At 40.2% G+C, this 17,344-nt stretch overlaps 1 protein-coding gene across 8 annotated transcripts in view; it reads left to right on the forward strand.

Moving 5' to 3' along the window:
• The window catches only part of LOC133160421 (growth factor receptor-bound protein 10-like), a 49,185-nt gene that overhangs the window by 25,565 nt on the left and 6,276 nt on the right, over positions 1-17,344 (forward strand). For all 8 annotated transcript variants that reach the window (XM_061288059.1, XM_061288058.1, XM_061288053.1 and 5 more), the window contains 3 exons: positions 11,963-12,119; positions 15,727-15,842; positions 16,176-16,250. In XM_061288059.1, coding sequence (XP_061144043.1) covers positions 11,963-12,119; positions 15,727-15,842; positions 16,176-16,250 — 348 coding nt within the window. The remainder of the gene's footprint in view (positions 1-11,962; positions 12,120-15,726; positions 15,843-16,175; positions 16,251-17,344) is intronic.

Genomic DNA, 17,344 nt, shown 5'->3' on the forward strand with positions numbered 1-17,344 from the left:
CGAACAGGGCAAGACATCTGCAATGAATATGGGTGGATTACGATGGATTTATAGTGTGTTGGATTCTGTTTGTTGTTTTGCAGATTTGGGATATCATCAATCAGTTGCACTTTGTGGTCCGCTGTGTGTTGCACATAGACGTATAGGAATTTCCCTAGCCAACATCTGCCCCATTTTCTTTTTGCTAATTTCAGGCGTCGGGATTGCTAGCACATGATTTTTATGGTACTTGTGTGTGGACTCAAGAGCGTGTGTGCTTTGTGTGTAACAACGTCCATGGCAGGATTTTACAAGCCTTTGCCAATTACCACTTGTGTCTCTAAGATTAGGACACTGGCCTGCCTATTCCTGGAGGTTGAAAGCTCATCATCATCATCCATGGTAGTTGTTAATGATCTACACATGAAGGCAGCCAGTTCTAGTTCCAGTAACGTACCAGTTTACAGTCATGTGTGACCAAACTATTTATTAGATGTATCACCCCCTGTTCTTGTCACTGATCCCCTTTTGCACTTCCAGTAAAGGTATTTCTATTTTTGTGCCAAATGCACGTCAGAGTTTAATATAGCCCACTTATCATTAATGAGTTTTGTGGTGGCTTATGATTGCAACTTGAGGACTGCTTGATGTTATTCTCAGCCTCCAAACATTAAGTTTCATTCAAGTTCAAGGTCATCATTAACAGCTGAGTTGTTTATTTCTATGCCGAGAGAGGTAGTAGAGGTAGAGTTAGTAGACACTAGAAGCCGTGGCAAAGATACAGGACTGCCTAGTAAATTTTTGGTTGAAAGGTCAAAAGGTCCAAAAATGAATGTCTCTTTCTCACAGTGACATAAGTATGACTCAAAATAAGTAGGCCGGGCAAGACAAGAATTTTCTTGATGTTGTAATTCCCAGACGGCCTATTAAGAGTGCTGCGTGGACCAGGAAATGAAGCGGGGGACTGGAAGTGGTGCAGGGGAGTTGGCAATGATGAACAGAGGTAAACTCTGTAATATTTCTTCTATAAACTAAGGAGAGATTTAAATATCAGTTTATCCAGCTGATCCTTCTTAGGGTTTTCCGCAGTGCTTCTCTGACTGCAACCCGAAAGTGTTTGCATGGGTTTCAATTGAGGTCTCTCTTCATGGCGTCCCTGTTTAAGTGCCGACATGCTGTAATCTTAAACACGCACTGGATGTATAAACGAAGAGGAACACTCTATACACCCGATTTTGTTTTGCTGGGCCAAACATTTGCAATGACGAGTTGAGGAAGAATGCGTGTTTTCAGTGTACACACTCCAAAGGCTCACGTAAATTGGTGTGAGAGTCCTCCGGCGCCCGCCTGTGCCGACGACTTCATTTGTTTTCTGCTCGTGTGTTTGCACGTCTTGTTTGCCTTTGCGAGTTCTGTAAACTTTTTAGAGAATTGGCAGTGTCTTTCCCGCGTTGATGGCAATGGAAAATATGGCTCATTGTGGTTATCCAGAGTAAATCCAATTCAGCACCTTTTCTACTCTGACTAAACCTCTGGACGTGTGTGAACCCAGCAACACCAGTTCCTTGTCGGCATTTGAGTGATTCCATGACAGGAATAATATGTTGAGTGTTTAAAATAACGGCAAGTATGTTGTAATTCTTAGTCGCTCCCACCCTCCACAGCCCCTTGACCTTTAGAGTTTTAAACACGCGTCATTTTTGTGTGTGCGTCTGCCTTGGTTTCTCTTGTACGAGTCCTTCCCTGTCTCCTCACATGCAGTCAGCTGGCGCGCTGAGAGGCTTTTCTATTTGTTTTACTGAATTCCTGAAACCTCCAGGCGCTTTCTGACAGACACATAATGCCCCAGTTCCCTCCCTCCTGCTCTTCCAGCTCCCTCGCCCCAGTGCTGGAACCATGAGGAAGTAGCACACAACTTTCAGGAATGACTGGGCAAGCTTACAGCTGCGGCTGCAATAGCCCCAACTAACTCCATTTCCACTTCCTCATCTTACGTTTTATTCTATTTGTTTTATTTAAGAAAATCGTGTCCTTTTCCCCTCGTTTTTCATTTCCACTTTTGGTGAAAGGGATCTTCTTTTCAGTACTTCCACAAAAAAAAACGTTCTTAACATCAGTGATGTCTGACATGACCTATCGATAAATGAACTATTTACATCTCCTGCACTTCATTTCAAATTCTCTAGATATGGGATTCCATAGGACATCCATTCTTTTTTGGGAGGGTGGGCTCAAATTTGAAACTTTCACAATGTAATAATTAGCTGTATTTAGCAGTTGAACGTTGCATCCTTCATTTCCTCGAGGTGTGTCGCAAAGGTTCCAAGACTGGTGACAGCACAGAAGGTATATTTCAAATCCAAACTACTAGTTTTATCCTTCAATCTAATCCCCCTGGAGTGATATGCACCTTTCCAGTCTTCAGCCTCCTGGAAGGATTCATCTGGTATCCTCCCTAGCAGCAACATTGCGGCTATCTTGATGTCGTCCAGGTCCTTAAAACAGACTGTGTTGAATTGCTTTCCCCTTGAGCTTGGGAAAGAGTAAATAAATCACACAGAACCAGTTTGGCTGGATATTCTTTTCAGCCTGGAAGTGTCAGATGCTCAGGCCATTGTGAGCAAGGCATGTCATAGTTAAGTCACCATAATTTGTCATGCTACAGCTCTACAATACAAGTTACAAGTATACAAGTTTGATGATCACGTCCACATGAAAGAGATTGTAGTTTGTTTTTGAAATATATCTTTTGTGACACCAGTTCTTGGGCTTTTCTGACATGCTTTGCAATATCCTTTAAGGTGTGTAGGATATTGTAGAAAAGATTAAGATCCACAAATACTCATATAATGTTGGTGCTATTGTGCTTGGTGTTGTTACTTTTCCTGAGACGCTGTGTCCCGGTCAAGTCCTTCCAATATGGGAATATTCATTTGATCACAGTCTTGCCAGATTTTGTCGGATTTACTGTACTCGGACTGGATGTCCTCAAGATCACTTCTCTCTGCTGTTGCACGTTCCCCACGTCCTGCCTTTCTAGTCTGTATCCAATTATCTCCCTATCTTTGGGTATAGATAGATGTGGCTTTCTCTCTGTGTGAGACATACTATTTTGTTTCCCTCAGCCTGGCCCCCTTCTTCCATCGCTTCCTCATCTAAAGCACAAAGTATCTGTCAAAGTGTCTGTCTGAATGTTTGGACTAATAAAGACTTGTGTCCAGTCAAGGTTTAGCTGACGTAAAACATGCTTATTCACTCATGATGAAATGCAAGGCCTAAATTGGCACACCGAGCTTGATACTATAGGAAGCGGGCCTGTCGAAAACAAATTTATTAAGTTAGTAAATCAGTTTTTTGAGGGGGGAGAAAAACATCTGGGATTTTATCAAGGCCATATCGTATAATCCTTTAGGCCCTTGTGTGGAAAAAAATGTCGGACTTTTGTGTAGGACCACTCAACAACTTGTAAACACAAACACTTAGCACCTTGCAAATTTTCACAAGCAGACGTGTGTTCTGCAGACTGCAAAGCACACTGATCAACTATAATTATGACAGCTCCAAATATATAACAAACTTGAACCGTAGTTATCCTCCACATTCAGTCTCCATTTTTTATGTCATCTCAATTGCCACTGAATATGATCATGAATACATTTACAGTTGATACAAAAGGTATATAGACTGAAGTCCAGCCATTAAACGTGAACGTTATCATTCGTTTCTTGCACTACTTGGTTGTGAGCAAATGAGTTGAGTTTTAGAGTCACATTAAAGTTGTTTTATTGTCTACATTTATCTATTCATTATTGATAACATTTAACAAATGGGTGTCTGTGACAACTTTTATCCCCGAGTAAGAGTGTAGTTTAAAAAGGAATCTAAAAAACGTCTATACGGTCTATAAAATATGATAGTGATGAGTTTGACACTCAAATTCGTTTTTGCAAGAGATTGTAATATGATTGAGTAGGTTTAGATGCTATTTTTTTTATTCGTACAATATATTTCTTATCTGTCCCTCACACTGCAGGTTCAGATTCCAAAGAGCACGCACACACACACACACACACACACACAAAGTTTTGTTGTCACACACGCTTATGTTATCTGATGCTTTTTGTTGCAGAGGTAAATAGAGCATTCAGACAGTCCTGTACAGTATAAGCTTTTGTCAGCATACATTTGCTTCTCCGTCTCTCGCCACCTCTCTATCATTCTCTCACTCGTTCTCTCTCTCTCGCTCTCCCTCCCTCCCTCTCTCTACACATACATTGAGTGACTGAGTATGCTGCTTTCAGTACAAATTGTTTGGCTGTCGATGAACAAATGCTACCTGGATGAGAGCCAGGCAGGTTGTGGTTGAGTCTGGAACATCTCATGTGTCAAGGCCATATTTATCCCCCGCTGCCAAATGGAAACATGCCTCAACTTGCCAGCTCAGCCCGTTAGTGCCACGCTGCCACAGAAACTTAGCTGCACGCATGTACTTACAGCCTTTCGGTGATTTATTTGATGGGCTGTCGTGATCGGTCTGACTAATGACGCCGTTTAAGCAAATAACATTTCAACGTCGGCACTTAACAAAGCCACTTGGTAAAATGTCAACATGTGCAGCCCAGAGCCTAACGTTCATTGTTCACGTGAAAATAAATGTGAGTGTTAGTTCAGTGCTCGACATTCTCATAAAAAAAGGATCAAGATCATCTTAAAGGGACTTTTGTGGGTAACTTTCCGTATTATCACAATTATGCAAATAGTTTGACACCAAATACCATATTGGCTTAAAATGATCCGGTTACATGATAAATTAATTCATACGCCTCGAGAAAAAAAAATAGGTCAACATCACTTCAACAGCTACTACTAACTGCATATGAATAAGGCTGCAAGTGATCTGATCTAATGAAAAAGTGTTAAACTGAGTGCACACACTTTAAATAAAAAATAACGCCCAGCTGGAGTGAGCGTTCAAATAAACAAAGGTCAACAAATGCACACACATATACTAGATGATGTCATTTCATTGATTTTAAGTAAAAATGCCTATAAGGAATGTAAAAAATATGCTGCTGAACAAGTGACTGTTAAAGTTATGATAAAACCCAGATTTTATTAGCAGTTTCCAAGTATACCATCTATGTTTTGTGGTGTTCTTCCTTATTAGGGTCACTAGTGAGATGGAGTAGTGTAATAGTGTAAAAAAAAGACCCACCAACACTCACATTTAGACCTATCAGTAATTTCAAGTCTTCACATCTTTCAGTATGTTTTTTCTTCCCAAAAGGAATATTGGATGAGGAACAGCTTTAGACCCGATGATAGGCCAAATCGCAATCAGCTCATCTCTAACCTTGAAAATATTTAGCAAGAAACCCTGTACAATCTGCTTTGGGCAGAGAAAGCTTTTTCTAAGGTCATGTATATATAGTTTGACAAACAATGCTCACACAAATTAGTCGTTTTATTATATGCATGCCCCTGCATGTGCCGGCGGGAATGCAGTTTTCCATGTATTTTTTTCTTTTTGTTACCAAAAGAAAACAATTTGTTGCAGCTTGACATTTGGCCATAGCTGTGCTGTTGGTCTCATGTAGGTTATGAAGACTGCATCTCTCCTGTCCCTCTTTTCGGTAAAACTAGGACACCTCAGATTTCTGAAGATACTGCTATGATAACACTGCAAAATATTTTGTAATGCTGCATTTTTAGACTGATCTTTTTTTTTTGTCCTTAGCTGAACACTGACCTCCTTTTAACGATTCCCATTACAGAAGCACAAGATATTAGCTTGTTAAATATAATATTATTTATTATTTTGACTGAAATAGCGATTTTTTATTTTTTTTATTTTTGGGTGCCAAATCGAAGAGCCTCAACCTAGGTTTGGTTAAAAGGCTTATGTTTCACAGTGCTAGGTATGGTGTTTTGGTGATAAAGTTTTCTATTTGAACCATACATTTTGGAATTATGGCCCCAAAAGTTCATCAGGTCTCTAGCACTTTTTACCCTGATGCAGTTGAGAGATTTTCTTATGGTTGTTCATTCTTACTTTTTTGAAATATTTTTATCTTAGTCAAATGCCTATCCCTATTTGCATCTACTGTTGATTTTGGAAGTAAAGTAGCAACACAATCTGAATACGGAGCTTATTGTCTGGGTGTGTCCTCCTATCTTGCTCTACATATCCTTTTCATCACACAGCTTGCCTGCTTACCTTCTTTTGTTTTTGGTCATGTGACTTGTCAATGCAACTCTGGCCTTCTTTTACCCAATTCACCCCAGATAGTCCACTTGGGGTTCGGTCTTAATTTGATGTTGGATGACAAGGAGCCTTTCGTCACTTTTTTATGACTCAGCAAAGATTCCTTCATAAGTGCCCCCACTCCTGCTGGCACTCAATGAGGACACCAAATTGTCGAAGGCCCATTCAGCTTTTCGTCTGTCATCATGGAGACATCGACTTACGTGGGCGGCCCAGACCACACACACCATTACTGTGCGATGGTCTGTATATGAGCCACTTGTTAATGGGAGCTGCAGTGGCTTGTGTGTGCCAAATCCGCTTATCAAAGGCTGTGACTCTTTTTGTTTTGGTTTGAATAAAGACCAAGCAGCTACTATTGCTGCGTTTTGGCATCGGTCGGCGCATCGGGGATATTTGGACTCATGCCAAGGCCTGATGACCTGAATAGGGTTGGGACTTTCAGTAGGCGTATGTGAACAAATAAAACTTTTCTACAATTCATCAATTAGCAACAAAGAAAGATTGGATTCATTATGTTTAATTTATGGGATTTTAGTAGGGGGAAAAGCTCAGGTTTTTGAATTGTTATTTTGTTTAAGCACCTCAGTTTCCCTGGATGTAGTCTTTCAGTACTGTCAATGTTGCCCAGCATGGATGCACTCTTTTTTTCAGTTTTCTTGTCAGTTTTAACAAGTATAACAACATTGGTAACAAGGCAATGTCCAACAATGTTACTTATATATGTGGGTTCTCCTTTTTACATCACTTCGGTAACCGTTGTTTCTTTCCCTGGTGCGTGTCCTTTTTCCAAGAGCTTCATATTGCTCACATGTAATGGATTCTAATGTCTGCACTATGTAGGTTTATATGGCTAATGGCCTTTTTAGCGGTCCTAATCTTCAACAGAAACCTCTATCTGATGTAATGGCTTGTAATGCGTACGCAATACCACCGCAGCTATAAATAGAACAGCCGGCAGTTGTCGAAGCGCCGGGATGGATGCGTGTGAGCCGCTGGGCGTGCACACACACGCTTGTGTACATACCTCAAGTTTGCACAAAGCTAGTTCTCATACAGTTCAGTTTACTTTTCCTTTCTCTCTTTGCGCCTGTCTAGTTTCAGTCTTGCCGTCTTTGTCTGTTTCTCTAAGGGGATTATGGTTGCATGAATGAGCACGTAGACATCCATATATGTACATTATGGGCACAGCAGCATATATGATCGTGTGCAGTGTGCACATTTTAGGGCTTACATGAAAGCAAGTGTGTGTGCGTGTGTGGAGTTTGAAGATCTCTCTCTCTTTCTCTCTCTGAGGGATTACGTCACAGCAGTTATCAGACCTGAGTCATCAGAAAGGTTGAGAGGCCCTGCCCTGCTGTGCTCCTTCATCCAAATGAGGACAGAGTTAAAAGACTCACTGTCCCTTGTTCCAGTCTGTCATTTCCTTCATTTCATCGGTCTTTTTCTTCTCATGTGACCAATTTGAGTAAATAAAGTGACATTTGGGGTATTATATTTGGGGGGGGTTGGGCGCAAAATTCCTGTAGTGTGTCGTTCTAATCATTGAAGAATCAAAATGTAAACATTTCGTTTCATTTGCATCAGAGCATTATGTTGCTGGAAATTATGCTGCAAATATGTATATTGTGCTCAACAGTGGGTTAAATTAACTTTTATCTAAATGCTAATGGTATTATTCTTTAAATAAACTGTGTCTCAATAGTTGGTAATCTGTCTGAAACGGACTAATGCAGAAATAATGCACAGTGTGATGGCATTGCTAAACTGGAAGATTATGCTTCATCAGCAAATGTAAGATCAGATGCAACTCAAATTATTCCACACTCATGATTTGTTGGCATGTAAAGGTGCAGCCTCTGATCTTTGCACTATTGCCAGTGAAGCTCAACTGACTTAACAACCGACTTTATTATGTGGAAAAAGAATGTTTGCCATGTTTCCTTTTGGTTTCAGTACCTTCAAAGTAATTGGAGTTGATATATTTGTACATGGTTCACCACTCTTAATGTCCATTGCAGTTCTTTGTCAGTGCTTTAGTACTTGCTGTAACTTCATCTGCTTTGCAACTTCCAAAGGTTCTTCAAACTAAGCCAAGAATGCTAAAGATTGAGGTACAGTATATCATGCAAGTTTTTCCCCCTTCAAAATTGACACATTGTAATCCATCATGGTCGTCGGTAAACTTTTAACCTGCGACCTGCCATTGAGTGACAAGCCAAGCCATCACATCAGGTCACATTCAGTCTGTTGACGGTCCGAAAACTATAAATATAGTTTCTTTATTAAAAGCAGTTGAACCAATGACAAATCTGCATCGTGTATTGCAGAAGTGTTCCAACACGTCCAGTTTCGAAATGTTAACTGTTAATGACGTTGACTGAAACCAGTATGTCATCATACATGGTTATTTTAGTTTACTTGGGACTTGCCCTGATGTAGGCGGTTTTGTGAGCTAGGAGTGGTGTGTGGGGTTTTTGGTTAACACACAGCTATGCGGTCTAGACATGTAGTCAACCGTACACTGGATAAAAACACAAATTATATTTTGGGGGAGATAAAACAATATATGAAATTGTAACAGCTTTAAATATAAATTATTGACATTTGTGGCTGCATTGTTTTTACTTAGATCTTTAAGTCGACGGACAATACCAGGGACATTTGTTGAAAATGTAGGAATGCTGATTATCACATTGGCAAAAAATTTAAAATGTTGTTGGTTTGCCCATTTGTTTTAGTTTATGTCCTTGAAATACTGAGTTCATTCAACTTTTTTTTTTTTCCTCAACACACTTTCTGCCGGACTGCGTCATCAGAAAGTCTGCCCGTCTAGCACCTTTTACCTTCCGCTCTTTGGTCTCATGTCTGACACACACATTCCCTCTTTCTCTCCACTCCCCCAATTCCTAACTCCTCCGTTCCCTCCTTTCCTTGCTGAAGTTTCCGCTTCATATAGTAAATGAAGTTGTATCTCTTCGCACTTCCCCTTACCTTTTGCAAATCAGTGTTTACTCGTGGAGCACACCTCACCCACACAACTTTCTTCAAGGCTGATATGCAAGACCGTTTGCCTCTCGCCCAGACAGGGTGTGTCAAGGATTTTGTCTGTCTCATGCTGTAATAAATATTTTTGCAGGGTATATATTATAAAAAGTTTTCACTTTGCCTTTTTTTTTTTGTTAAAAAGAATTTTGGCAAAAAGCTAGCCACCGGGGTGGAGATGAAGGTCGTGGTTCTCAAGCGCTGCTCCAGGTTTGTTTCATTTCATTTGCTCTGTAATGAGTCTTGCACTGCACTAGTGCAAGGCAAGATCTGACTCGGGAGTTCAAAGTTAAGCCACAGGGAGGGATGGAGGGAGGGTGGGAGTGGAAAAGGGAAGGCAAAGAGACAGAGAAAACATACAGCCCCAACAAGCCCTCACTTGAAAACTTTTGGTGGCTAGAAAATGTGTAACTTTTTCTTTTTAAACTCGATCCCATCCTCCTCCTCATTGGCCCGGCCGGCTTCAAGACCTGAAAAGATGGTGCAGCTAGAAAGACATCTGAGAAAGTTAACGTCTGTCCATGACTGTGCGTTTGTGTGTATGTATGCTGTGTGAGTGTGTGTGTGTCAGCTCATGTCTGAGTTTGTGTGGGAATGATTACATCAGCCTGTTGGTGTCTTACGATTGGTTGGTGCGTGTGGTGGTTTGATTCACTGCGCCTTGGAGCCGCTGGCTGAGGCTGTAACCCTTTTGTGAGAGAGAGAGAGAGAGAGAGAGAGCGAAAGAGAGAGAGAGAGAGCGAAAGAGGGAGGGAAGAAGAGAGAAAGAGGTGGGGGGAGAGGTGGAGAAAGATAGTTGTCAGACTCAGCCGGCACAGCGAGCACCACATTCTACCTGCTGCCGTCTGCTCGCTGTGTCTGTTCTGTGAGCCGAAGTGGACTGAGGCTGAGGCTGGGGTGTTTGCTGACAGTTTTCTGGTTGAGCTTGGCAGGTCCACTGGTTTGGACAATTTTAATTGTGCATGGTATGTGACAGGCAGCACTAACATCAACTTGCCGGCGTTATTTCGGCCTTTTTCTTTTTGGACGAGAGGAGGTGACAGCTGGGTTTTCCATTCTAGAGTGTGCGTGTGTGAATGTGTGTATGAGTGCACTGTCAGGCACCCTTCAAAAATGCCTTCGTGTTCCCCGGACTGCTGCCTATTGCGGGCCGTGGAGGTAAGACCACACGCTCCATCTGTGTCTCGTCCTCTCTAGCTGCCTGCTTTTTGCTATTTGAAGATTATTTTATCATTAGAAGTCCTGCTACGCTTGGACTGAGCTGACAAATTGACTTTGTATACATTGAGAGGGCCCTGCATTTTTTGGAGCCCTGCACTGGCAGGATTTTTTTAAACAACTGTAATTTTGAATTGGCCATTCTCACATACATTCGAATATTTTATAGTGTGTTATCTGTGTGGACTGGTTTGTGGCTGGATTGGCTGGATTCCTCTACAGGCTGAGTAGGCTCCCCCTAGTTTTTCAATATGAGAAGATTGTGACTGCATGGTTTCCTTGTGCTGAGCCAACCTGTGGGCATTTATTGGAGGTTAATTCAGGACGGCTCACCCTGCTGCCTTTCCTGCCACTGGCAGTTGGAGGGAAGCTTTGAACAGATGATCAATTATTTGCACATTATCTCATTTCTGGTTACCTTACAATAAACAATGAATAATAACTTAAGCTTTGTTCTTAAATGCCGTACATGCTATGCCTACAAATAATGTTATCTTTTTTCTTGGTCTTACTATTTCTCATACTGTGCACCTCCATAGTCATAAAACCCAGAGTGTTAGTGTTTCATGTCATTTGTAGGTTTACACCATGTTATCGCACTGCATTTTAACAAGAAGTGATTTCAATATTTTGGTTACATTATTAGCAACATAATAGTGACAGCATGTCCAAAGATCTCACGACTACCACTGCATACTTTGAGAAAGAACTCTTGCATTGGATCTCAGTAATTCGCACGTCTCCATTCCAGTAGAAAGGTTCTGGGTTTGATTCTTGTCCCTCGCCCACTTGTATGTAGTTTTCATATTCTCCCCATTCATACGTGGGTTTTCCTCGAGGTTCTATGGCTTCTTGACAAATTGTCCTGGAATTGAACGTAAGCAGGAGTGGTTATTTATCTAGAACTGCTCTGTGTGAACTAGCAATGAGTCCAGCATTTTATCTCATCACAAGTCACCTGGGATAAGCCCTAATGAGGATAGAGTAGGGACAGATAATAGTTGCTTTTTTTCTAAACCAATGAAGTCTCTGACAAGTATAACAAATAAATACGCTGCTTAATAAAATAAATTGCTTTATTATCCTAAGCGTTGTAAGACCGGTTGTGGTCTCAAGACATAATTTTGATCTTGTCCCGGACTTGACTCCCAAAAGCCTTGGTCTCGGTGAGGTCTAGTTGTGGTCTCAAGGCTTGACTCCCAAAAGCCTTTGTCTCAGGGAGTTCTGGTCCCGGGCAAGTTTTGGTCTCGAATAATGCGGTCTTCAGCACAACACAACTTTATCTTTATCCACATGATTTGAATTTGACTGAAAGTTTTTACAAATCTTGCTTATCTCTTTATTTCTCTCAACAAATATGCACTTAAAACATGTGGCAATTTTGGCAAATCATTTTTTCGCAATGACATTTCTTTCAAATTTTAATTGATTTGATTTTTTTGTGCTTCCTCATAGATTGTCAAGATCTCCACTGAAGACGGCATGGGCAAAGTGGTGGAGATCCCGGCCGACATGACAGCCAGGGACCTTTGCCAGCTCCTGGTTTATAAAAGCCATTGTGTAGACGACAACAGTTGGGCGCTTGTTGAGCACCACCCGCTGCTGGGGCTAGGTGAGTGGCTGAATCCCGCTCATATACACACAAATACACAAGCGCACCTATGAACAGGCCCTCACGCTTGCCCGTACAGAAAACTCACGGAGCATGCACCGAGACATGCGATGCATTCAGGCACAGGTGCATTCATGCATGCACGCCAACATACTTGGGGAGACTGACAGGCTGGATACATATTCTCACGCAGGCATGTGGTGAAGCGTGACTGCATGCACTTACTACGCAGCGTTATACACGCATTGTCCGGATGCCCAGTGAGATAATCAAGTGAATTTAAGAGCTCTGTGCACAAAATTGACAGCTGCACACACCGATTGTTGTAAGAAATTTGTAGGTTGGATTAATTCATTAGTCTTTGTACAAACATGATGCATACGGATAGTGATATTGTTCATAAGTCAAAGTCAAAGTCAGCTTTATTGTCAATCTCTCCACATGTCACAACACACAAAGAGACCGAAATTACGTTTTTCTCTATCCCACGGTGACGAGACACATAACACGATAGACATACAAGTACGCGACACAATATAAAAACAAGAAGGCGAAAATTCAAACAATCAATAGTAAGAGTGATGAATAAATAATAAATAAACAGATAACACAATAAATAAGAGGAGCAAAACGGAGCCAGCAAGCATAGCGCAAAAGTAAAAAAAAATCATAAACAAAAAGGCACAAACAATAAATAATAAGAGTAATAATAAATAATAAATAAACAGATAACACAACAATAAGAGCCAGTGTGCATACAGGTTAGAGTTGCTGCCACCAATGATGGTTGTAAAAGCAGACCATTGATTTAAAAAAACAAAAAAAAAAAACTTGACATGGCTGCTCAGAAACAAAGAGGAAAAAAATATGTGCAACCAATCTCAAAATCAGTGTTTTACCTTTTCTTGAAATTGCAGTGACTGGAATTGAAGACAATCTTGTGATTCTTGTCCCTTACGCAAGCGGAATTATAACAGGGTGATAATACAAATACAAATGACCGAAATTATAGAATCTATTTTTTTTAAATGTTTTCAACCCTGGCAAAACCACTTGAAATTGGGATTGGCAAACTCTTAAAACTTAATTCCTCTGAAAATACTCATTGCACTCAATTCATTTATTGGTATGGCACATTGTTTTTATATGAACTCTCTGTAAGGTTCTGTTTTGATGTACAGACGGTTAGTATCCTACAGAGCGCAATGCTAAATGTAATACGAATTTAAAAGCATTTTGTCATAGTATTTGCCGCACATAGAAACATTTTGCCACTGCCTACTATCATAAGATCTTGCAGAGACGGTCTTATGAAATAGTATATAGTATACGTATTTCATCATTGGAGTTTAATTTTATTTGCAATCATCCATAATCCGATTACCGCGCCTTTTCTCATCACTGCAGCCATCGCAATGAAGGCCAAACACATTTAACTTTGTTTTCAGTGACATCATGTTTGGCTCAAATACTTTTTCGATGGTCTGGTCCAGCTATCTGCACCTGGATTTTTCCTAGATCTGTTTCCTATTTATTGTTACAGGGTGTTAAAGTCACATTAAAATTCACATTTTCAAGGTGACTTCACAAAGTGAAGCTGTAGGAAATTGTGAAATTGACTGAAATGGTAACATTTGATTTTAAGGGTTAATAAAACTAATTTACCAGCATTCTTTCAAATAGGAGTAATTTATATACAGACATAATGGAATGCATGAGAAAATCAAGGCTATATGCCGTTGACTATGACAGTAGTACAGGTCATCAAGTTACACAAAATTTCCCCCTAATACATTCTGACTAAATAATTTTAAAAAATACCGTAAAATAAAAATTTGAAAAGTGCTGCTTTGAAAAATATATTCTGCCACTTTTGTAACACATAAGAATTATACTAGAATTATATTCCATAATGCCTAAATGATCTGCCATCTAATAATTGCTCCTAGAACCATTTGTCATACAACAGTCTGCTCACTACTTTGACACAATCGTATAGTTCTCTTGGAGCCAGACACAAATCCATCCGAGTGAACTCGCTCGAGTGTAACAAACAATAAAATCCTTTTAGTGAGTCATATTTGTGTAGTTTTATGTTCAATGCGTTGCACTCGGGCTGAACCACTGCAGTATTTTTTACATGTAAATTTACATTACAGAACTGACATGTACTGCTCTGAATGGCATTTTTTTTCGTGGAGTATAAATCACACAGTACGCTATGAAAATGTACACTTTTATGATAGTGTAGCATACGTATCGTGTGAGTGTTTTTTGTGTGAACAAGTTAAAAGCTGATATACATTATACATGACTATTGTCAGTATGTAAATTTGCTCTATTCATAGCTTATTAAGTGTTCCATTTGTAAATGAACAAGTCTTTTCAGTCTGATAGCGAGGGCTCACGAGATTCATGCTTGCAACTGCATCCACCCAACGTGTGCACATGCGGTTTTGGGAGGTGGACCAGAATAGAAACAGAGACACTGTAGAGGTCTTTGAGCGACACCGGACAATACTTGGTTGCAGCAGAGAGTCTTATTCTTGTTCATGGCTGAGTACTGGTCATACATTTGTGAATGGGATGAAATGGCCCTTTTGAGAAGTAATGTTGACCTCCACTTGTCAGCCCGGAAAGGTTAACAAGAAACAAGACAGTGCGGTAGTGTTGCCAGGGTGAGTCTGTGTCACGAACATGAGTGACTCATCAGACAAACGACAGGATGGAAGGGGAATTTAAAAGAGGATTTGTGACACTGTTGAAGAGTTCTCCCAGACTTTATGAAAATATCATATGGAAGCAAGGAGGCGTTATTGGTTCTAGTCAAGTGAATTAAACTACAACTTTTCCAACTTTTCAATTTTGTTCCATCAAGAGAAATCTGCACGTCTTTTGGAATGGACTGAGTCACGTCTCGTGTCAGCATCACTCCGGACATGAATCATGTCGACAGTGGGACCTCTGACCACATTCACATTGAGACACACTTCGGCTCATTTGATCTCAGTGAGAACTGCATAGCCGCATTCAGAATGTCACAGCTTGTTTGAAGAGGTCAAGCGCCTAAAGATGTCGAATGACCAGATCCCATTTTTCTTACGGTCACAAATTAAAGAAGCCACCGTTCCTTGCTATTGCTATTTTATTGCGCTCCAATATGAACGAATCATCGATGAGTAATTTAACAGGAAAGTACCTAACGGGAAATTAATGAATAATTTTAGTGGTCAAACATTTACAAGCATACCAGTACAATGACAAGTCCCCTAAAATATCTTGCCTTCATTTTGTTGTCGTTGTTTTAATTGTAAGTCGACTCATGAATATTTCTAATAGCCAAAAATAAACAAATTTTGAAATGGGGAAGTCTCAAACGCACCTTATGCTAAAATTGACTCGTGTTAAAAAAAAATTAAAAGGTTGAACCATGTAGTGATTAATATTTGTCAAGTTTCATTTTTTTCTATCTCACCGCTAAACAATAATGTATTTATTTATCTGCACAGTTATTTCCTTTTCCTGTTTTAAGATTCTTATCGCTGCCATGCAGAAAAAGCAGAGGTAATGTAAAATGTAATGTAAAGTTGTTTGTGCTGACCCTTAGAGCGCTGTCTGGAGGACCACGAGTTGGTGGTTCAGGTCCAAGCTTCCATGAGCAGCGACGGGAGATTCCTCTTTAGGAAGAACTATGCCAAATATGAATTCTTCAGAACTCCCCAGGTAATTACTTCGTCTTACAACTTCTCAACATGCCATGTTTCACTCAACTTCTTGTTGAAATGGTAACATCTAATTATGTTCTTGACAGCATAAATAAGATGAAGACCTTTGAGTGACTGTGTTGTTGCTTTAGAAATTAGATAAAAGAAAGCGTAATATTAAAGTTGCTTCATTTGATCTAATCAGAAAATATTACAGCATTTTACACTCAAAGAATTTGTGTGGGCTCGTAATGTAATCTGATTTCTACCTTGTAATTACTGTCACAGTGGCTTGTCTCTTTATGTCTCTTTTATTATTTACTTTACAAACTGGTTTATTTTCTCTTGCCAGACATTTTTCCCAGAGCACATGTTTGCATGGTGCCAGGAATCCAATCGTCCCATTCCATCATCGCAGCTCCTGCAGGTGCATGTTACACTCAAGCAAATGCATTCGCACGCACACACACACACACACGCACACCAAGGTTATGGTGACCTAAAACTAAAATAATAACCGACAAACGAAAAATTTCTGGCAAACAGGAAATCTAACTAAAACTACATTTTCCATTTTTAAAACTATAATGAAAAAATGTCCTTCATTTTCATCCTCACAAACAAAAACTCACATGTAAAATCCAGGACATTTAGAATCCTAATGTACGAAGACACGCACACACACAGACACACCCTATTTAATGTCAGTCAGACTCTCCTTGTCTTTCCTCACGCACCCATTTGAGTTTACCTGCAAGTCAGCATTACACACTGTAAAATTAAGTTGACATACCTCACCTCTGACCTCGAGACAATGTGTCTCGTCAGCGCCTGCAGTAATAACTACTGTTAATCCCCCAGTTGACACATAACTGTATCGGCACACGCAAGGAGGGGCCCCACATGTGTGACGGCTGGAATTAGGCGGTCAAATAATAGTCTGTATGTTTGCCCTGAGCACACATATATGTGGCTCACACTGCTTGCATTGACAACCCGCAGGAGGCCATGGCATGTATAATAAGTAAAAGAAAAAAGACAAAATATATTTTTGGGGATTCTTTTGAAGAGCTTCATTGTAATGAAACGAGGCAGTCTTGCTCTCTGCTGTCCCCGTTAAATGGAGCTGTCAGTCCCAACCACAAGTGGAAACCATCCGTTCATCTACGCCACTCACAGAAAGCTTTTAAGTCCCCTGCTAATCATATACTGGAGACGCTCTGCTTTATTATGCTCCATGAAGACGGCTGTAAAACAAAACAAAAACTCTTGAATCAATGAAAAACAGTCCATGTGGTGAACCGGGGTTGTCAGGAATTCTCAGCGTTTGGAATTTTTCCAAGACAGCGTCATTCAAGGGTTGCTTTCTGAGCTCAAGCAGGTGTTTATAATATTTGCCAAGACTCACTATGACTACACTTGAATAGTGCCTCTATATATATTTTTTATATTTTTTTGTGAACATCGCATGTAAAGGTGCCCTTTGAAAGGTTTAAGTTTGTTGGAATTTTCCAAAACATT

Source organism: Syngnathus typhle, linkage group LG10, assembly GCF_033458585.1.
Source record: "Syngnathus typhle isolate RoL2023-S1 ecotype Sweden linkage group LG10, RoL_Styp_1.0, whole genome shotgun sequence".
In the NCBI taxonomy this organism is placed as follows: Eukaryota; Metazoa; Chordata; class Actinopteri; order Syngnathiformes; family Syngnathidae; genus Syngnathus; species Syngnathus typhle.